This window comes from Moschus berezovskii, chromosome 6 (assembly GCF_049115385.1).
Source record: "Moschus berezovskii isolate FMDL1 chromosome 6, NW_MosBer_1.0, whole genome shotgun sequence".
NCBI classification, from domain to species: Eukaryota; Metazoa; Chordata; class Mammalia; order Artiodactyla; family Moschidae; genus Moschus; species Moschus berezovskii.
This window is the reverse complement of record NC_142465.1, coordinates 79,540,450-79,561,638: the sequence shown is the minus strand read 5'-3', so window position 1 is coordinate 79,561,638 and position 21,189 is coordinate 79,540,450. Positions and strand designations below refer to the sequence as shown.

The 21,189-nt window shown below is 54.5% G+C and overlaps 1 protein-coding gene across 1 annotated transcript in view; it reads left to right on the top strand.

Annotated features, from left to right (window-relative positions):
- MYH9 (myosin heavy chain 9) overlaps window positions 1-21,189 on the top strand; it is an 88,236-nt gene that overhangs the window by 44,143 nt on the left and 22,904 nt on the right. Inside the window, exons 4-15 of the mRNA XM_055396450.2 lie at window positions 5,898-5,925; window positions 6,925-7,018; window positions 11,075-11,167; window positions 11,638-11,701; window positions 12,432-12,530; window positions 12,875-13,018; window positions 13,740-13,835; window positions 14,595-14,713; window positions 15,499-15,651; window positions 16,860-17,033; window positions 17,687-17,860; window positions 19,898-20,012. Coding sequence (XP_055252425.1) covers window positions 5,898-5,925; window positions 6,925-7,018; window positions 11,075-11,167; window positions 11,638-11,701; window positions 12,432-12,530; window positions 12,875-13,018; window positions 13,740-13,835; window positions 14,595-14,713; window positions 15,499-15,651; window positions 16,860-17,033; window positions 17,687-17,860; window positions 19,898-20,012 — 1,353 coding nt within the window. The remainder of the gene's footprint in view (window positions 1-5,897; window positions 5,926-6,924; window positions 7,019-11,074; window positions 11,168-11,637; window positions 11,702-12,431; window positions 12,531-12,874; window positions 13,019-13,739; window positions 13,836-14,594; window positions 14,714-15,498; window positions 15,652-16,859; window positions 17,034-17,686; window positions 17,861-19,897; window positions 20,013-21,189) is intronic.

Sequence of the window (21,189 nt, the reverse complement as noted above, 5' to 3'; positions counted from 1 at the left end):
TACCCACATGTGGCTTTCAAGTCTCTATCCATCCTGGCAGACCCATGAGAGCTGCCTCAGCAGCAGCCCCACTTTGAGAAGTTCTTGCTCCCAGGCCTGCCCACCAGAAGCAGTGGTTTTGGCAGGTTTATCTGTGCACTAGGAGCTTACCTGTGTGAGCCACCAGGTGCATTTTGACCGAGAAGGGGCTTGTCTGGGGCCTCCTAACAGAATGAAAGAACAGTCCCTTGAGTTTCTTCCTAATTGTCAGGGGTGCTGGTGGGAGAGGCCTGCCAGACCTCTGCCTCCTGTGCCTGGGGCCTGGAGCCTCTGCAGGGTTCACACCCCAACCCTTTAGGGGGAGAGCGTGGGCAGAGGCACTGAGTGGGGTCCCCTGGCTTCTGATTCGAGTGTCTGCTTGGTCTGGGCCCACCTTTGTTCCTGAAGAGAACATGGCTGGTGACGCCGCCATGTGGGAAACACCAGTGGGTTTTTCTCCTCGCTCACTGACTGCAGTGGGGTGCTGGTCGGTTCCCCTGGGTGCCATGACACACCGCTGCCGAGACCTGTCAGCAACCCACGAACAGGAGGCATTATTTTGCCCCCTCTCTGCCTCGCCTGTTTGCTTCCCATGCACTTAACTAACCCAAGCTCATGACTTGGGCTGCCTTTCGAAAAAGTGGCAGGCAGCTTGCAAGGCTGGCATGACCGTTCGTGAGTGGGAATAGCCCGTCCCGTGCAGCTCTGAGGCCCTGGCTTATGGGAACAGCTTGGGGAAGAATCTGGAGGCCTGGCTTCTTGGCCCAGCTTACGTGCTTTGACCAAGTCATTGGGTTTCTCAGGACTCAGTGTCCTGACTTCTAGATGCAGGTGATGGGACCACCTGTTGTCTAGAACCTTCCCAGCCCCCACGTCTGAGCTCAAACCCATAAGTCTCTCCACAGTTTACACCTGGCAAAGTGCCTGGTGTTTTCTCCCACTGGGACCTGAGAGGGTCCCACTGCTGTCCCTGAGAGGGTCTCGGCAGAAGTAACCTGCAGGCCTGGAATTTGTCCCCACAGCTTGAGGCTTCTGTCCCAGGCGACACTGAGCAAGGGTCGCACAGCGGGCGATCCGGGGTCTGCTGTGCAGTTTTAGCAAAAAACAGCCCCCTTGGTGTGGACAGTCGCAGGCCCACTGGTCGTGCCATCTCTCGCCCATTCAGGTGGGGTGTCGAAGCTGCAGCTGCCCTGTGCACTCATTTTTGCTTGGGCTGTATCCACATCTCAGTTGGTTCTGGAGAAAAACCTGGTCGATCTGAAGATGGGTCCTGTAGGGAGAACCCTGTTCAAGCTGCCCCCAGAGGGCCGCCCTGCGGAAGGCCAGCAGGCGTTATCTGAGTGAGCGTTTGATGAGTCAGCCCCGGGCAGCCGCAGTGGGTGAACCAGACCTGTTCCCTTCCTCCCGTACTTCCTGTTGGGTCTGATGTCACATCACGGCTGAGCGAGCTGCGTGGCCTTTTATGGACAAGAATCGGCAGCTCCTCTCTCAGAGGAAGTGAGCGAGAAGGCCCCTCACAGAAGCCTGTAAAGCATGTACCTGGCCTGAAATACCTGTGGTTGGGGCTCCCCCCTCCAACCTGCGCCGGGGCCTCCTGAGCTGGCTGGAAGCACCTGTCCATGTGGACATCAGAATCGGCTCCAAAAGGCCTCAGGGCATTTGGGGTTTAAAATCTGGGGAGGGAATGGCCTCATCACTGGATATGTAACTTAAAACCTTTATCGTTGTTGTGAGATGGCCATGCGTTTGGGAGAGCTGGGAGGTGTAGAGGGCTGGGGTCATTGCAGTCAGTCTCCAAATCCTGCTCTGTGTCTCAGGCTTTAGGCACCCGCCTCATTTGATCCTTGGAGCGGCGCTGCCAGGGAACCCTGCCCTCTAATTGCCCGGAGGCCGAGGGGCCAGGCATCCCGTGGGGACGTGCAGAACGAGGGTGCTGCCCTGGGCTCTGGGGCACCCAGCCAGCAGCTTTCTTCTCTCCCCCATGGCTCCAGACACATGGACTGGTAGTTGTAAAGTGTGTTCTCAGGAACCCTGTCTCCACCTCCCAAGCAGCTCTGGTTTTTATCTCCTACTCTTCATATGGGGGACTCAGGAAGATTTTTTTTCCTGAGAAAAGGCTGCTGCTGCTTTTAAAGTCTGTATTGAATTTGTTACAATATTGTTTCAACGTTTTGTTTTTTTGGTATGTGAGATCCTAACTCCCCGACCAGGGATTGAACCAGAAACCCCTGCATTAGAAGGCAGAGTCTCAACCACTTGACCACCAGGCAAGTCCTGCTGCGGCTTTTAAAAGAGTTGAAAATCACTGCAGAAATTCGTGTTCCTGTCTCTACCCTATCCCTGCTGAGGCAGGATCAGGGCAGAAGGGATTCAGGGCCCTAAGTCAGGCTACCGTCTTCATCCTGTGGAAGCCTGTTTCCCAGAACAGGACTTTCTCTGGTGGGTGCACTTCCCTGGTTCTGGGCTGTCAGATTCCTATCTGTCTGTCTGTCTCCTCTATAGTGGAGGAAGGAAGGGCGCTTTCAAATAAGCCTTCATTCCACATAGACTCAAATAAGGACTTGAGCAAACAATGGAGTGGGCTGGACTCTCAAGGGTCCGTGTCCCTAGAGAGGACCGTATGGGGATAGCTTAAGGAGGGTTCTGGCTGGAATGCACTGGGGCCCCAGCACAGTAAACCGAGCCAGGGGAAGAGTCACTGAGAATTCCCTCCACCCTCTCCCATCTCCTGCCTGACCCCTGGTGGCTCAGCAGTAAAGAATCTGTCTGCCAATGCAGGAGCCCTGGGTTTGATCCCTGGCTCAGGAAGATCCCCTGGGGAAGGAAATGGCAACACACTCCAGCATTCTTGCCTGGAAATTCCCATGGACAGAGGAGCCTGGTGGGCTCTGGTCTATGGAGTCGCAAAGAGTTGGGCACAACTGAGCGACTAGCAGAAACAATAGCTCGACCCAGAAGAGGTGCTTGTGAGCGCAGGGACAGAGCCAGATGTGGTGCGACGGGCTTGTGCGGACCAGGGGCGGCGCCTGCCTCGCCTTCTTCTAAGAGATGCAGACCCAGCCTTCTGTAAAAAGAGAGAAATCGACAGGTTCTGGGGGATGGTGCGCAGGTGGATTTAGGGGCACCCAGTGGTTGGGGCAGGAGTTGAGGAAATCAGAAGTGCCTCCTGTCAGGTTTCCTCAGCAAAAGTATTTGCCTCAGTGAACGTTCTGGTGAAGGAAGTTAAGGTTTCTTTAAAGTGTAAAATTCAAGGTTTGGAGGGTTTCCTTTTAGGCTGTGTTGACAGTGGTACCTTGGCTTCAGGAGTTGGAGGTGAAAGGTCAGAGAGCAGGGAGAGCTGGAGATGGTGGAGTGGATGAAGCTTACATGAAGCATTTGGTTCTGGAAGTGGGATGTGAAGTGTGTGCAGGCCTCTGTGTAAGTGCCTCTGTGTGTACACCCACAGGTGTGCGTGTCTGTGTGCGTGTGCCTGTGTGCGCACTCATGGCTCTGCACACGCGCCCAGGCACGTCTGGTCTCTGCATTCATGTGTGTGTGTGTCCATATGCAACTTGTCCACAACCCCGTGTGTGTGCGTGTGGGTCTGTGTGCAGTGTGACTGTGTGTGTGCATGCCCACACGTGTGTGTTTGGGGCCTCTGCTTCCTGTTATTCATCCGTTCAGCCTCTGACTCCCCCTCACACAATCAGAGGAATTCCAGCCGTCCCAGGGACCAGGCCCGGACAGCCCTGGGAAAACAGTTCCTCTGGAAGGGATGGGAATGTTTCCTTTTATGGTAGCCTCAGCCGCCACTGCCTGCCGACTTGCCACGCCGTGCAGGTACATTCTTGCCTGCTCCCAGGGAGCGGGACTGAACATGCTAGCTGCTGGGAAGCCTCTGAGATGAAGCAGGGGGTGGGGGAGGGAGGTCTGACCCCATCACAGCTGTCTTCTTTCTGTTCTGTGCTGCCCCCCCCAGCCCCCTAATTCTCTTATTCTGCCCTGGCTTCCCCCACCTTTAGCACCTCCCTCCCGCCCCTCCCCCTGCCTTCCCTTCCCTGCTGCCTTATCTGGGACCCCGCCAGGTCTGTCTCAGGCCCTGTTGTGCAGCCTTGAAGGGCCCTGTTCTTTGGGAAAATCAAGAGCTGGAAGCAAGGTCACCCTCCGGGGTCTGCTCTGAACCCTCGCCCAGTGTGGGGCAGGGTGCGGGCTGTGTGTCCTTGTGAGTGACCGGGTTCCTTCCACACCTCCGCACTGTTGATATTTCTCAGGGCTGGAGGGGCAGCTGCAACTTGTGTTGGATGCGAGCTTTCCTGTTGCTCCTCCCTGTCTGGACTCCCTTTCTCCCTCCCGAGACAGGAGAAGAAGTGGTTGTCAGAAATGTGCAGCCGAGTGGGCTGCTGGGATCAGCATGCATGAGGGTCCCCTCGCAGAGAGGCAGGTGACCTTGCTGCGCAGTATCTGCTGGCGCCCAACAGCTAAATCCATCTCTCGAGGCCGAACACACAGGCCGCCCTGAGTCTGCCTCGAGATGCCCTGTCCTGCAGGGTCCTGGCTGGGCAGTCGAGCCCATGGGGGTGTTCTTCCAGATGGCTGATGTCAGTTTCTCTCCAGCACTGAGGCTACTGACAACTGCTGGAACCCTGGTTACTTCTCAACTAGTTCTTCCACCTCCCTGACCGAGTCAGCACCACCCATCATGGTGACTTCTTGATGGGGAGGTAGATGGACAGCAGCTGCCTGTGGAGTTCATTCCTTGCGTAGGCTTCCAGGCTGGGTCCTTTGCACATTCTTTCTGTTTTTCAAACTCATCTTGTCAGGGGTTTAGTAGCATGTTTATGTATGGATAAGGAAACCGGGACTCGGGAACCGCAGACCTCACTGCAGCCAAATGTCCGTTAGTAGCCTGGTCCTGGATTCAGGCTGACTTGACTTCAAGAAGGTGGGTGGGGTGTTCCATGTGATAGGATAAAAAGGGGGAAAAAAAAGTTTTTATTTTTAGCTGTTGCTTAAAATTGCTCAGGACTGAGCCAGGCCAACCCTGGTATGTTAAATAAAGCATTTCTGTCAAAATTTGCTTTCAGAGCTGAACATTACTGTTCCGCCTGCCCCCAAGGGGAGAGCATTGTTTACATCCTTGCTGACTGAGTGGCTCACAGAGCTAGGAGAGTGGCTGAGAGTTCCTGACCCCCAGGCCAGGAGACCCCAGTTGTCACAGAAACTGGTCAGGAGCTGATTCTGAAGAGCCTCTGTTCTTTCCGACCTGCCTCTGAACTCACATTACGGAGCACTTTCCCCATGCCAGACACCACACCGGTGCTTTCACACGTGTAATTTCCACGTACACTCTTATCCCCCATCACGGGTGGAGTCTAGCGCCAGGAAGGCTAAGATGCCAAGGCAGCATCTTAGCCCAGGGCTGTCCCACTGCAAAGCCAGCCTTGACCCCACCTCTCACCCAGCGTCTTACTTTTGCCTCTTACCTGGATGGGGACAGTGTTTTAAACATCTGCTGCAGACTTTGTTTCCAACAACCCCAAGTTAGAAATGCACAGGGCAGGCTCCACCTTAGCGCTCAGGAAAGTAGATTTCCAGGGAGCTTTCCAGAGGTTGGCTTCCTCAGAGGTGGACAGATGGAACTGGGGCTGGGTGGGCAGCCAGGGCGGGTAGTCTGAGCCCCTGGAGGAGGGAGCAGCTGCCACGGGGGAATGTCCCTCCTCCCAGTGAGGCAGGGGATCAGTGTGTGTTGGTGGTGTGGAACCCCCAACCCCCCTGCAAGGCCAGCGTCTGAGGCTTTCTGTTCCTGGAAATGGGGGTGGGGGCAGCGGGCAGCTCTTCAGAAACTGGAGGGGGATGCTTTATGTCTCCTGGAGGTTAACCCTATGTCTCTTTTGTTTCAGACCGAGAGGACCAGTCCATTTTGTGCACGTAAGTGTTTCTGTCTGGGTGGCGGGGCCTTGGTCACTCTGTTCTGTTCTTACTCTTGGGGACTCCTACCAAAACCTAGGTCCATGAGATCCATTCCCAAGTCAATCCCCTACCCCTTCCCCAAAAAGTGAAAGTGTGAGCTGCTCAGTCATGTCTGACTCTTTGTGACCCCATGGACTGACTCTTTGTGACCGCCCGGCTCCTCTGTCCATGGAATTCTCCAAGCAAGCATACTGGAGTGGGTTGCCATTCCCTTCTCCAGGGGATCTTCCTGACTCAGGGATTGAACCTGGGTCTCCTGCATTGCAGGCAGATTCTTTACTGTCTGAGTCACCAGGGAAGCCCCCACTTCCCCAAGGAACAGGCTTAATGTTTGCTACTCAGTGGTCCCACTGTATGAATGAGCTTTATTTCATGGCCAAAGATTTAATCTCCTTCCTCAAAGGAGTGGGCGGGGCTGGGGTTTATAGCCAAGAAGAAAAGCAAGCATTTTCTCAGCAAGGCAGGGTTGGGAGCTGATGGCCCCCAGAATGCATTCTCCTGCTTTGAACCTCAGCTTTCTTTACCTGGGCTTCTCACCTCCGTCCTCTGAACCTAACGAGGAGCTGATAAATCAACCCACTGCCGAGGAAGTTAACAGTACAGAACATTCCTTCGAGTGAAGTTTCAAGGGAAGATGTATAAGTGCCTTTGACCCCTGAGTCAACAGCTGCCGAAAACTGATTCCTGAGACTTTTGGAAGCAAAGGCTGCCAAGTGACCAGGGCAGGCAGTGGACTGAAGTTTACTCTTGTCACGCCTCTGGAGGGCCATGGGAAAGGGCCCCTGTGAGGATTCCAAGTTTAACTTGTCCCTTTCCTGCCACAGGCTGTTGCGGGGGTGGGGGGGGTCCCGCACTGGCACCCACAGAGTGGGAGACAGTAGAGCCTGCAGTGGGAAGGGGGAGACACCAAAGATTTGGCCACTTCTCCCCTGAGAACCTCTCTGGCTCTCCTGGCAGGGGTGAGTCTGGAGCTGGCAAGACGGAGAACACCAAGAAAGTCATTCAGTACCTGGCTCACGTGGCCTCATCACACAAGAGCAAGAAGGACCAGGTGAGTGTGGCCTTCCACCCCACGGACGTGCCTGGTTTCCCCAAGGAAGAGCACTTAATGATCCATGGCTTGGCGTTTGGGGACTGAAGTAGAGGCCAGGCCCACTTTCCTTGAGACTGCATCCTGGCCATCCTGGGAGTGGGTCTGGTGATCGCCAGCCCATTTCCTCCTTGACCAGCCCCAACTCTGAGTTGCTGTGGAAACTGGAGACTGCCGGAAGTTTGCAGCCCATGCCGTGTGGCCTCCACCTCTGAGGTTGGAAGACAGATTCCAAAGCTTGGTTCTCAAGTCAATGGAGACTTGCAGGATCTCGGGCAGGCTGGCATTGGAACCCCTGCTTCTATTTTCTGGTGTTGAAATGCCTCTGGGTGGACAGCCCCCAGCGAGGAGAGAAAAGGCAGCTGCAAAGTCATCTCACTTCCCTTTTTCTCCCCCTCTCCCCCTTGGTGGACTGTGGTCGAACCCAGCGGTGTCCTCGCTAGGTGAGCTGCACGTTTACTGCACGTTGTACACCAGGAATGCGTGTTCTGCCCATCGTGTGCCCTTGAATTATGATTTTTTTCTAAGCAGCTTTTCACTCCACACCATTGTCACTCTCTGCGGCTAGACCTCTTCTTATAGGCTCGGTTCACTATCTTGGGAGGAGGGGCTGGATTGTGACACACGGTGACCTCGCGTGCACTCTGCAATGACAGCTCCAGCAGGAAGGGGACCAGCCTCACCACCTAGCTGTTCTCAGAAGCTCAGAGTTCCCATGCGCATGAGGGCCAGAAGTCCCCGTGTGGAGCCCTGACCGAGGCACAGCTCAGGGAGCGTTTTCCTGACCAGACCTCCACACGCTCAGCGTGCTGGACCAGATGGGGTGGGCGGCTCTTACCGCACTGGCCGGAAGCAGTGCCAAGAATCTGCTCACTGGGCTTCCCCAGAGCGGGGTGTGGTCAGTCTGAAGCATGCCCATGTGGTGCTCTCTCTGTCTCTCAGTACACACTCTTGAACTTGCCTATGAAATCTAAGTGCCACTGGTGTCCCCTACAGCCATCGGGCGCCCCCCACTTCCCAGGGCGCCATGTGCAGCGTGTGTAAGTAAGTAGTGGTTGGTGTGTGTCTCCTTGCATGCAGACCTGGGGTGTGTCCTGCAGAATGTTCTAAAGAGCATAGTCTTCTGGAATCAAACCAGAAGTAACTTTTCATGCGCCAGACTTTGCCAGACATTCTGAATCGTTTTCCAAGGGGTGTCAGGAGTTATATTTAGAAACGAGTAAAGCTTGCTTTTGCTCTCTCTCTCTACCCACCCCCTCCCCCATTTTCCATTCTTTTTAAGGGACCTATTTTAAAAACAGACCTGGGGAGGTTAGGAGTTCTCTAGCTGTGGTTTTCCATCTCTGGATTTGCAGGAAAATCCATTTCCGAACTAGTAGAATGCCTAGTATGTGTCTGGATCTCCAGAGGGTGGCCTTGGTGTCGCTGCTCTGTGGGACAGGAGGGGGGGCCATAGTTACAGAACAGTGAGGTTGACCCACGTGCGTTATGTCTGGGGATGATCCATCTGCAGGTGCGGGCAGAGGCAGGCCCCCAGCACTCAGGATGGCACGTGAGAGCTGTGACGAGTGGAGGCGAACTTGTCACGTCCTCCTTCTCAGGCTACTGTGTGATGGGCACCCGCTACCCAGCTCCAAGTTCAACTCAAATGATCAAATAGGCTGCCCTTGGCTTCCCACGTCCAGCCCTCAGTTGTAAAGGCCATTGACCAGTTTGTTTGATTTCCTTGCCTGAAGCTATGCAGTGATTTTCCACACACAGCTAGGCCACGAGACACTCTTGAACTTGGTTTGTGCCTTGTGTTCTAGGCCTGCTGTGGCATTCGCTGGGGAGCTCGCTCCCCACAGTGATCCAAGGGCTCATCCCAAGACCACCCATTGGGATACCCCAAACCTCACCTTATGGGGGCGAGGCTTTGGCCAGACGGCAAGCTGGCAAAGCGGCGCTGAGTGAAGGGACTTTCCAGGTGGACTTCTGGAGTCTGAACAGTGAGCTCCAATGCTCTTCCTCCCTCTGGTTTTTGTGTACTACTTGGAAGCTCCTGGCAGAGACTTCGCCCAGGGAAGCCCTTCAGAGACCACGCAGATAATCCCAAACCTCAGAAGCACACGCTGCCTGTAGCAGTGCCTTGTAATTTCACAGTATGCAGGTTTCACCGACAAATAAAGGTCTCTTCTGTGCCTGGTTAGGCATCAATGAAGAGAAACCTGTAGGTTAGCTGCCACCACGCAGTTCAGCTGAGTTCAGCTCGGGAATCCGAGCTGGTCGCTCCTGGGTTGGCCTGGTGCCCTCACGTTTCCACAGCAGCAGCCTGTGTCCCCAACAGAGGCCTTAGCTTTGCCTCTAAGCAGGCTGCCTGCTCCGGTGGGGACCAAGCTGCCATCTGACTGTGGGAACAGGAGTAGCTTGGCCAGCCTGGCAGCCTGGCCTGTGCTTGGAGAAGGGGTTTTAGTGGGTGGGGGAGCAGCGCTCAGACCAACTCTGGATCTGTGGGCTGCCTCGCTGTCTTCCCAGCCCATCTGAGCCTGGGGGATGGAAGCCAGTGTCCTGTGACTGCTGGTGCCCTGCACTCCTGTAGGGCCTGCTCTGTGGGCTTGACCTCTGCCCCTTGACCTGGCTGCACTGACCTTCCTCCACTTAATCTATACAGTCCAAAATCAAGACTTTCCAACCCTGGGAGGATCCCTGACCAGGGACGGCTGTAGTGGGGCCCCCTCCAGTCTCTGGTGGCCTTTCCAGACCCTGGAGCATCCTTGGTGTTCTGTAGACTTACGTACAGAATGGTGTGCCTGAGCGGCCTTGGCTCTTTGGGGAGCACCTGCCGCCACGTCTCCCTTTCATCCCAGGTTACAGGCAGGCCGCCTCTATTCTCAGAAAGTCCTGGCTTGACTCCAGCCCTGCCGATAAATTAGAAAACCCCAGCTGGCCCTTGTGTGATGCGCTGTCTCCCTAGAGTGCCCAGGTATTAAGGTGAACAAGACCCGTCTTTTCCTCAGGCAATGTCAGTTATACTGCCTGACCTGCCAGGAGGATGATAACTGCTCCAAAGGCCTGCCCACCTGATAGCAGGGAGCCCCCCAGGTAGGGCTGGAGCGTGGCGAGAGGCGGTGTGGTGACTGACAGGTGTGAGGTAGAAGCCTTGACTTTGATGGCCTGCTTTGCTGGATGATGGCTGGATGGCCTCGGGCAATTCATTCCCCTTCCCTCAGTTTTCTCTTCTGTGAAATGGGGCTACTCTTGTCTTTCCTACTCAGAGTATCACGAGGACCCAGGGATAAGAAGGCGTAAATAAGGGGACATTTTCGCCAACCACCAAGTATCGTGAGACCGTAGTAGGCTTATTGATGTTATCAATAAATAATTAGAACTCAAAGTGGGCCTTGCTGATCCCATGCTCAGACACCTGACTTGCTGGGAGCAGGTTTACGGGGGTGGGGGTGGCTTGGGGAGCGGCAGGACAGAGCATCCGCAGGGTAAATGCAGAGTTTATTAGGACACAGATGTGACAAGGTGGTGTCTTGCAGATCTGGTTCCCTCTCTCCTTGTTCAGTGAAAATAGAAACTTCTTTTGTGGGCTGTTGGGTGGGGAGTAGAGGCCCGGGGGGCAGAAAAAGGGCAGTGTCCTGGATGGACACAATCCAGGGGAAGGACTGATGCCTCTGTGTCTCTTCTTGTTTCGAGTGCTGCTTCCCAGCGCATCCTCCAGGGCTGATCCAGGTCCTCCCGCCAGGTCCCCGAGCTGGATGGGCAGCCTGCTTTCTCTTTCTAGGGCCGCTGGTTGGTTAGCCCAGGAAGCAAGTTCAAGTCAGGCAGCGTTTCCAAACGTCTGGCAGGAAGGTCACTCTGGAGTGACAGTGGGGACCAGGCCAAGGCCGGCGTGGTCAGAGCCCGAAAGCCCCCATCCCTGGCACGTGGGGCGTGTGGACACAGCTCTGCCGCCTCGCCTCCGCCTGGCAGAGCAGGTCTGGCAGCCGCGCCACTGCCTGGCCCTCACCACGCCTCTGGGTTCCTTTCCAGGGTGAGCTGGAGCGGCAGCTGCTGCAGGCCAACCCCATCCTGGAGGCCTTCGGGAACGCCAAGACTGTCAAGAACGACAACTCCTCTCGATTTGTGAGTGGTGGCGCTCACAGGCGCCTTCCCGCCCCGTGTTTGTGCCCCAGGCGCAGAGCAGGGTTGGACGTGGTGCTTCCGAGCCTGTTGCAGGCAGTGGACTGGGTCACACATCTGCATAAGGAGCTTCCTCAGCTCAGGTGACGGAGGCAGCAGGGAGTCCCCACCGGTCCCTTGCTTGTCCTGCTGTAACCGCAGCCAGTTAGAACCCAGAGTCAGACCAAGCAGGAGGAGCGCCTCCAGATAACTGCTTCTCTCCTCCCCTCTGGAGGAATTTGGGCACCCCTAGAGCTGCTCCCAGCTCAGGCTTAGCCGTGTGGCCCTTCTGAGTCCTGAGTTCCTGTGTGGTTGGGGTGCCGGGTCCCTGGCTACCAGAGCAGGCTCAGTCTATTGGTTTCCTGCCTCAGGCTGTGCCACTAGGGGAGGGGCTGGACGGTGGGGCTCTGATCTCTTCATCTGTCTTTCCTCAGGGCAAGTTCATCCGCATCAACTTTGATGTCAATGGCTACATTGTGGGAGCCAACATTGAGACCTGTATCCTTGTGGTTAACTATAAAAAATGGTCTGGGTGTGGAGGGGTGGGGAGTGACCTTAATGCAGAAGAGGCTGCTTCCTGATTCCAGCGGTTTGCGCTTTACTGGCCTCTTATGACACCTTGTCTATGGCACCAGGGAGAGGACCAGGATAAGTTGAGTTTTCTTTATAGGAGGGATAAAATTGAGCTTAGGGCTTCCCAGGTGGCTCAGTGGTAAAGAATCCGCCTGCCAATGCAGGAGACACAGGAGACCTGAGTTTGATCCCTGAGTCAGAAAGATCCCCTGAAGAAGGAAATGGCAACCAACTCCAGTATTCTTGCCTGGAGAATCCCATGGACAGAGGAGCCTGGCGGGCTACAGTCCATGGGGTCACAAAGAGTTGGACACGACTGAGCATGCGTGCAAAGTTGATCTTCGAATAGGATGGAGCTATAGAAGATCATCCAGTGTGGTTCCCTGAGGGTAGAGTTGGGTGGATGCTTCTTCATATTAATAGCCTGGGGAGGTGTTCTTAGCTCCCTTCAGAAGGGGGCCCTTTACACAGACGAGGCTCCCAAGTGTGAGGGCTGCTCTTTGGACAGGCTACACGCCATGAGGGACAGAGCCAGTGTAGTTTGCCTTTGTTTTGTTTTGCTGTTTTCTGCTGGTGAAGTTCCATGGCTTTTGAATGGGGGAATGTGGCAGGCTGCCTTCCCAGCAGTGTGCACAGTTCCTTAATGTTCTTGAAGATCTTCTGGAGAAATCTCGTGCCATCCGCCAAGCCAAGGAAGAGCGGACCTTCCACATCTTCTACTACCTGCTGTCTGGGGCTGGGGAGCACCTCAAGTGTGAGTTGTGGGCCCACCTGGGGGATCCCCCTGCAGTCAGGAAATGAAATCTCGGCCTGGGGGCAGGCAAGGCGAGCCTGACTTCTGTTCCTGGGCCTGCTGCGGGCTTGGCCCCTGTTTCCAACCAGGCCAGAGGGAGGGCTGGGCAGGTCACTGTGCAGCTGCAGACTTCTGGGCCTTGATGCTCTTGGGTGGGGGCTCTGTGTGTGCCCGTCTCACACTCTGGGGAGAGTCAGCATTCCTGGGGTGTTTCAGGGTGTTTCCTCATCTCCCACACCTTTGAGGTCACAGGGTTGACTGGAGCCTCCTGACCCTCACTGAACTTTGCCCTCTGCCCTCTACAGCTGATCTCCTGCTGGAGTCATACAACAAATACCGTTTCCTGTCCAACGGGCATGTCACCATTCCCGGGCAACAGGACAAAGACATGTTCCAGGAGACCATGGAGGCCTTTCGGATTATGGGCATCCCAGAGGAAGAGCAGATGGGTATGGGCCAGCCCTCCCCGGGGAGGCTGGGGAGCGCTTCCTGTTGGCACTGGCCGTTAGGAAGTCCCTAGAGATGGGAGGAAGGCTGAATGGTGGGAGGTGGGCCCGCAGGTTTGAGGTTCAGGGTTATTTCTTCCTGGTCATATCGCCCGGGGACATATGAGGACAAAGGACAGGTTCCTAACTGCCCAGGGCCTGGATCCACCGCTCCTGTCCTTGCCATTTGCTGGAAGTGGAATATTCCTGCATTGTCTAAGCCGAGTGTGGAAGGGGCTGGGGCTTCCGCACTGGTGATGCCCAGAGTGACAGTGGTGTGGAGCTTGCCTGTGTCTTCCTGTTTCTCTAAGGGAGGTGAGGGGGCCCTTGATGCTGTATTTTAGGAAGATTAGGGGCTGGAACGTGTGTACACTGTTCTCCAGCATTAGAGTCAGGGTCACTTTTGCTCTCCCACCGACAGCATGTACATAGACAGGCCTGGCTGTGTTCCAATAAAACTTTATTTTTAAAAACAGATAGTGGGCCCTAGGTAGAGGCACGTCTGAACTTAGAAGCATTAACCGAGCTTGTATCTAAGCACAGACTGCCCCAGCAGAGGTTGACCAGAGGCCCTGGAGATGTGCTTTAGGCTGAGGCCTGGTGCCCCACGTGGCTTATCTTACCCGAGGGCCTCTGAGGGGTGACACCCCACCTGGTTCTGAGCTGCCTTTCATTGCATCCCAAGGCTTGCTGCGAGTCATTTCGGGGGTCCTCCAGCTTGGCAACATTGTCTTCAAGAAGGAGCGTAACAGCGACCAGGCCTCCATGCCCGACAACACAGGTAATCCCGTGCGCCCCTCACCTGACTATACTGGTAGGGACCTGGGTGAGTTGGCTCAGAATGAGTCTTGGAGAGATCTTAGACACTCTTCTTTTTTACTGCATGAGTGTGACTGCCTGTTACTCCGTATTTTTGTATAACACTCGTGAACATGACCCCGCTGCTCCTTCATGGAATAAGTGTCAGAATGAGCTAGAAAACCCATGACCTGTGGCCCCGAGTTTCTCTCATGTATGCTCAGACCAACCTGGTTGTCTCCGTTTGCAAAACAGTCATTTCTGCTGTCGTTTGACTTGCCTGTGAACTTGGGAGGACGTGAAACACTGTCTTCACCCTGGTTCTTCGGCCGTTGTTAGTCCTCAGGTCATTGCCAGCGACCCTGCTTAAGTTAGCCTTAACGTGTTTTCCTGAGGGGCTTTGAGAGGAATTTAAAGCATGGGCCTGTGAGTTGTCCTGTTCTGTCCCTTTGTCTACGGTGGTGCTGTTTGTGTTCAGGACCCTCTTTCACACTCAGGATGTGGCCAAGGGTGTGCAGAGGCCCCGATGTGGGGCCCTGAGTTGGGAGCCATGCCCGCTGGCCTGTCTAAGGGGAGAGCCGACTGCCCTGTGCGCTGAGGAGGAAGGGCCGGGCCCGGGTTGATTGTCCTGGTAACGATACTCAGTTACCGCACCTTTCACAGGTTGAGCAGAGGGACTCGTTCTCTTGGGTTTAATTAAAACCTTTTACCCCTTCCTTCCCTACTCTTTGAAAAATATTAGCTGCCCAGAAAGTATCCCACCTGTTGGGTATCAATGTGACCGATTTCACCCGAGGAATCCTCACCCCGCGCATCAAGGTGGGACGGGATTACGTCCAGAAGGCGCAGACGAAGGAGCAGGTGAGCCCTCTGGCTGGGGCTTGGGCCGCCTCCTTGGCGAGGACTGTTGCAGTGGCCACGTTGAGGCCTGCCCTGGGGTGTCCCCTGTGTTAGCACTGTCGCCTCTCTGAGTCCTCACGGCACCTTGGAGAGCAGGTGGTGTCGCCCCCACTGAGAGCAGGAGGAAGCTGGGCCCAGGGTCCAGGCTTCAGGAGTCATTGACCCATGGCTGGTCTTGGCTCCTGGTTAATCTGGTCTCCACGCCCCTAGCTGTGTTACTTGAAGTACATCTCAGATGTCATTTCTTCTGTAGATACTTCAGTTCATATCCATTTATTTTAAAAAAGTCTTTGCAAAGCTCTAAGTTCATTCTGGGCCTTCCCAGGTGGCACTAGTGGTAAAGAACCTGCCTGCCAATTCAGGAGACCCAGTTTTGATCCCTGAGTGGGGAAGATCCCCTAGAGGAGGACATGGTAACCCACGCTGGAGCCTGGAGAATCCCATGCACAGAGGAGCCTGGCAGGCCATAGTGCATAGGGTTGCAAAGAGTCAGACACGACTGAAGCGACTTAGCATGCACGCACACAAGTTCACTTGGCATGTAATGTTGAAAGTTTAGGCTCTTGCAACTTCCTTCCTTATAAATAACACTGCAGTGAACGTATCTTGTGCTTGAAGGTTTTTGCTCATCTTTGGGGCTGTTTTTCTGGGTGTGGGCCCTGCAGGTGACATTGTTGGGGTAAAAGGAATGAGCACTTAAAGACTCCCTATGTCTGACCTTCGCCCCCACCCCGGGTTTCCCGCAGGCTGACTTTGCCATCGAGGCCTTGGCCAAGGCCACCTACGAGCGCATGTTCCGCTGGCTGGTCCTGCGCATCAACAAGGCTCTGGACAAGACCAAGAGGCAGGGTGCCTCGTTCATCGGGATCCTGGACATCGCTGGCTTTGAGATCTTTGATGTGAGCTTCTCCCTTGAGACCCCTCCCACCTTCCGAGCCTCCGGGGCTGCGTTCTCCTTGGGCTGGGGTCCTCTCTCACCTGGTCCCACAGCAATTTGAGCTGGCCACCTCCTTGCTTGTGTGGAGACAGGAGACAGTAGTTGGGTATATTTAAAGCTTAAACAAAGTGCCCTTTCCCAACCAGAAATGCTGGCGAGAACGGTACTATCTAGACTGTGTTCTAGGAGGCCTCACAGGCAGGGGCTTTCTGTTCGTTCATTGTTTGTGTTTTCTCAGATATTTATTTTGAGTGTTGTGACATGACTTTGTCCCTGTGTGTAAAGACTTTGAGGTCAGGTACACAACTGAAGTGACTTAGCAGCAGCAGCAAAAACTGGTAATTGCAGGAGCTCAGAGATTCTTCAGCCCAGGGTCCGTGGCTGTTTTCAGAGGAGCCGTGAACTTGGGTGGGGAGAGAATTACCTCTTTATTTTCACTAACCTCTCAGTGTATGATGCAGTTTTGTGTGTTCAGCAGAGTACACAGACCACAGCTGCATCAGCCCTGCGTGTGTTCTGTCTCTAGTAGAAATGAGATGTTTTCACATCATGCTGTCATTGCATGTGGTTGTATCGTTTCGGTTCCCAGGAGGCGCTAGTGGTAAAGAACCTGCCTGCCAATGCAGGAGACATAAGAGATGCGTGCTCGATCCCTGGATAGGAAAGATCCCCTGGAGAAGGGAATGGCAGCCCACTCCAGGATTCTTGCCTGGAGAGTCCTGCGGACAGAGGAGCCTGGTGGGCCACAGTCCATGGGGTCACAAAGAGTCTGAAGCGACTTGGCACACATGCATACTGTTTGCATTCACCTCTGCTTCTCAAATTCTAGGTGTTACGAATCTGACAGCTTGGACTTGTGCATGTTAATTAAGAAGCACTATGGATTTCTATGTTACCATGTTTGATAATTACATTTCAAGATAACTTCTTTCTCTTTTGATCTGTTTTGTGCATTTGAAAGCATCATCTTGACACAAGGGCTCCACCAGACTGCTGGCAGGGTCCATGGGCCCCAGCAATGCAGCCCCTGCTGTGGGTGTGATGAGGGAAGGCCCAAAGAGGGCGGCACGGTGGGGCCCCAGGAGATTTCTGCCCAACCACCCCTCCGGTCCTTCCTGGGGCCTCGCCGGCAGCAACAGGGATCTGTCTGACCCCATCTCCCTCTTGCAGCTGAACTCCTTCGAGCAGCTCTGCATCAACTACACCAACGAGAAGCTGCAGCAGCTCTTCAACCACACGATGTTCATCCTGGAGCAGGAGGAGTACCAGCGCGAGGGCATCGAGTGGAACTTCATCGACTTCGGCCTCGACCTGCAGCCTTGCATCGACCTCATCGAGAAGCCGGTAGGAGCCACGTGGCTGTGCCGTGCCCCACCTCTTGCTCTGCCCCTCTGGGGACTGAACCGTCTGTGATCCTAATAACGAATGGTTTACTTTGATGATGCATTTTTTGTTTAAATCAGTTTTGTTTTCCAACAAGCAAGATGGTGTTTGGTTCTTAGGCCTATCAGCCAGTCCCACAGTGCCCAAGTCTACTCTCTTATAAACTCAGTGTTTGGAAGGCTTTGGGGCTCCGGGGTGCTTCCTCTTCCTCAGGAGCCTTATCCTCAATGCCCCCGCTCACCACATAGTTGTGTGGACACACTGTGTGTTGAGTGGGGTCCGAGAGGGACTCCAGGGGCCAGGACCCCTGTTGAGAGGCAGCCTCTGGACGTGGGTCAGGGGTCTGCATGGCCCATCAAGCCACCAGGTGATTTCCAGTGTTCTCATGGGAGAATCTTGGGTTAAGGTGTGTTGGACATAGTCTAGACCTCAGAAATTTCTTTTTCAGCTAGAACTTGTAATGGGAGTGCTTTCAGTCATGCTTATTTTTTTCTTGTGTGAGGAAAGCACTGCCCACCTGAGTTCCTGAAAACCAGGCTGTGACTTCTCTACGAGGGTGAGAGTCAGTGGGTATCCAGGTCAAGCTGACCTGCGCGATGCTGTGCTCCCTCCAGGCAGGCCCTCCTGGCATCCTGGCCCTGCTGGACGAGGAGTGCTGGTTCCCCAAAGCCACGGACAAGAGTTTTGTGGAGAAGGTGATGCAGGAGCAGGGCACCCACCCCAAGTTCCAGAAGCCCAAGCAGCTGAAGGACAAGGCAGATTTCTGCATCATCCACTACGCCGGCAAGGTGAGGAGCGCACACGCTGGCACGTGGTTTGTTATTATTAAGTGCGTTTTCCAGGTGTAGACGTGCTTTTTGTGCTGAAGTCATGGACTCTGCAGTCTGAATTAAAGCTCTGCTCCTTTGTGACTTTGGGCCAGTTACTTCACCTCTCTGAGCCTTGGTTGCCTCATCTGGAAAATGGGCGTGACCACCACTGTGCTGGGGAATGTGTATTAAAGGAGTTCACAAAGCGCAGTGCTGGGTAGTCAGTGCTCTAGGGCAGGGCCTCTCAGCCTCCACACTGCCCACCTCAGTGGCCGGATCAGTCTTTATTTTCAGGGACCCTCCTGCGTGTTGTAGGATATTTAGCAGCAGCCCTGGCTTCTCCCCAGCAGAGGTCAGTAGCGCCCTCCCTACTTGCGACAACCAGAAATGTCTCCAGACATCCCGGAACATCTGCTGGGTGGGACTGAGGGGTAACATTGTCCCCTGGGTGAGAGCCATGTCTGTGGGTGTTGTTGGCTTTGTTATTGCCAAGACCACCGGCCAGGAAGTAGCAGAGCTGTCTTCATACCAGCTGCCAGACATCCTTCAGTTGGCTTGATCCCAGGGGTTGGACCTGAACAGGGATGTCCTGAGTCTGCAGAGGTCCAAGCTTAGACTAAAGCCGGTTCTTCTCAGGAAGTTGTGTTGCTTGCTTTAACACTTGGATGTGTGGTGAACTGGTCGGTCCCCAGCCTCCCCATCAGTGAGGATCGGCGATGAGAGACTTGTGCTGTCACAGTGGTGCTCCCAAGCCACCCGTGGTCCTCTCCCACCCTACTGCACATGGCCCTGCACTCTTCGGCCTCCCCTGCTTAGCTCCTTTTTCTCCTAAGGCTGTTGAAGCCACTCTTGACTTTAAACTACTTGTTAAGGAGATCTCTTTTTTCTAGTTACCTGAGGTCATGCCCCGCCGAATGCTCACATCTCCCGCCAGCTTTGTTAGAAACGCAGGCAGGCTTTTGCTGCACTGTTGTAGGTGATGCAAAACCTGGGCCCACTGAAAGCCCATGAAGGGCTGAATGGTAAAACTGGCCATGTGCATCGTTCTCTGGTCTGCACTGAGGCAGCTCAAAGGACAAGGATGCTGGCCGTGCCCTGGGGACAGATGCCAAGACACCCAACTCTAGGGTTTGTCCTCTCCCAAGAGGTCATTCTGGCTCTAGGGAGAAAGATGCCACCATCTTGCACCTCATCATTGACAGCCTTGTGTGTGGGGAAACCTGCAGAAAGGGGCCAGGAGGGGACCACGGGCTGAGTTATGCTGTGTTGGTTAGGAAGCAGGCTGTGGTGGCCAGTTGCTCTGTTTGTATTTTTACAAGGAAATGGCAACCCACTCCAGTATTCTTGCCTGGAGAATCCCAGGGATGGGGGAGCCTGGTGGGCTTCCGTCTATGGGGTCACACAGAGTCGGACACGACTGAAGTGACTTAGCAGTAGCAGCAACCCACTCCAGTATTCTTGCCTGGAGAATCCCATGGATGGAGGAGCCTGGTGGGCTACAGTCCATGGGGTCGCAAAGAGTCGGACACGACTGAGCGACTTCACTTTCACTTTCATGATGTTTTATTACTCTTGTTATTGAGAACATATTTCAAAAAAGGTAAGAAGAATATATGCTGTGAGAAAACCTGAATATCCTGAAAAAAAAAGCAAAAAATTACTTGTCCTGTTGCTAAAAGGAATTATTAGGATTTTCCCCCCTAATGTTCATATTACCTTAAACATTTTTAAAAACAGAATATTCTACTATGTAGCTGCAACGTAATTTTCTTAGCCTGTTCCCTGCAGCCAGATGTTGGTTCCGTTTAAATATTTTGCCTTCATGTAAGTCTGCAGAGAATATCCGTGGAGGCTTCCACCCTGGTCACTCGTTATTTCCTTTTTGGGGATGAAAATACCAGATTGAGGGTCTTCGCTGTTTTTGATGTTTCCGCCCATGGGGTCAGCCTGCTGCCGTAGAGCCTGCGCGCACCGGTGTGCCCTGAGCAGCCTGTGACTCGAGGTCTGATCTTCCAGGTGGATTACAAAGCTGATGAGTGGCTGATGAAGAACATGGACCCGCTGAATGACAACATCGCCACGCTGCTGCACCAGTCCTCTGACAAGTTTGTCTCGGAGCTGTGGAAGGATGGTACGCCCTTGGCCCTCACCCTGCCTCCCCGTGCCCACAGCTAGGCTCCTTCCCTCTCTGGCCACTGGCTGAGTGCAGGGCTCAAGCCAGAGGGTTTGTGCCCACTTAGTTCCCAGGAGCGTGGGCTCCTCCAGCCCTGAGGGTCACCCTGTCCCTGAATCCTGGTGTCCTTGAGCCCCAAGCATCCTTGAACATGGCACACGGCCACTTCCTCTGGGGCAGAGGCTTCTCTAGGCTCTGAGGCCACAGACCTTTCCCTTGTAGGGGGTCGTGCAGTGGCCCAGCACTCGGCCACCTGGGTTCTGTCCAACTCCTCACTGCCTTCTTGCATCTCCTTGGTAGCCAGTACCTCTGGAAGCCATTCTTTTCTTTGTTTCTGCCAGTTTCTCCTTCCCTCTGCCTGGGTTTTGCTTTAACCTCTCTGTTGCAGAGATGCAGAGCACCCAGAGAGCCTATTTCTATCAGCGCTTTCCTATCCTCCACCTAGAACCAGGTGACTGGCCGCCTGTCGCGGCCCAACGTGTGCTGCACCCTGGGCTGCGTGACTAGTGCTTCTGCTGAGCTTGCCTGCTCTGCCTGGCTGCTCCTGCCTGCCTGTGCTCCTTCCCTGGTCTCTGCCCTGGGCTTGTGTGCAGGCTCTGGTCCCCTCCCCATCACAGGTCTCCAGTAGAAAGCCAGGCCCATCTGGGCTGTGGTTTGATATCAACAGCTTCATGTTATAGATCTTAAAAGGAGGAAAAAAAAAATTGTTTCACAGTCCACTTCCCCTTCAGAAGTCCTCTCATGAAGGTGGCATCTCACCGCTTGAATGACTGCTGTGTCTCAGCACAGGGTGCTGTGTGTGTGTGTGTGTGTGTGTGTGTGCATGCGTGTGTGCCATGGCTGTTGTGTCCCAGCACAGGGTGCTGTGTGCTTCTGTGTGTGTGTGTATGCGTGCGCGTGCATGCGATGGCTGCTGTGTCCCAGCACAGGTGCTGTGTGCTGCTGTGTGTGTGGGGGCACTGCCATGTGTGTGTGCGTGCGCGTGTGTGGGCCCAGACACTTCAGTGCAAGGGCACCTGTGTGTCTATGCAGCAGTTACTCTCCTCCTGGGCAGGGTCTTTTGGGGCCAGGACACCCCCACATGAAATTACCAGTTGTTTTGGGGCATGTTCAACCTTCCCCTGGGCAACCTGAG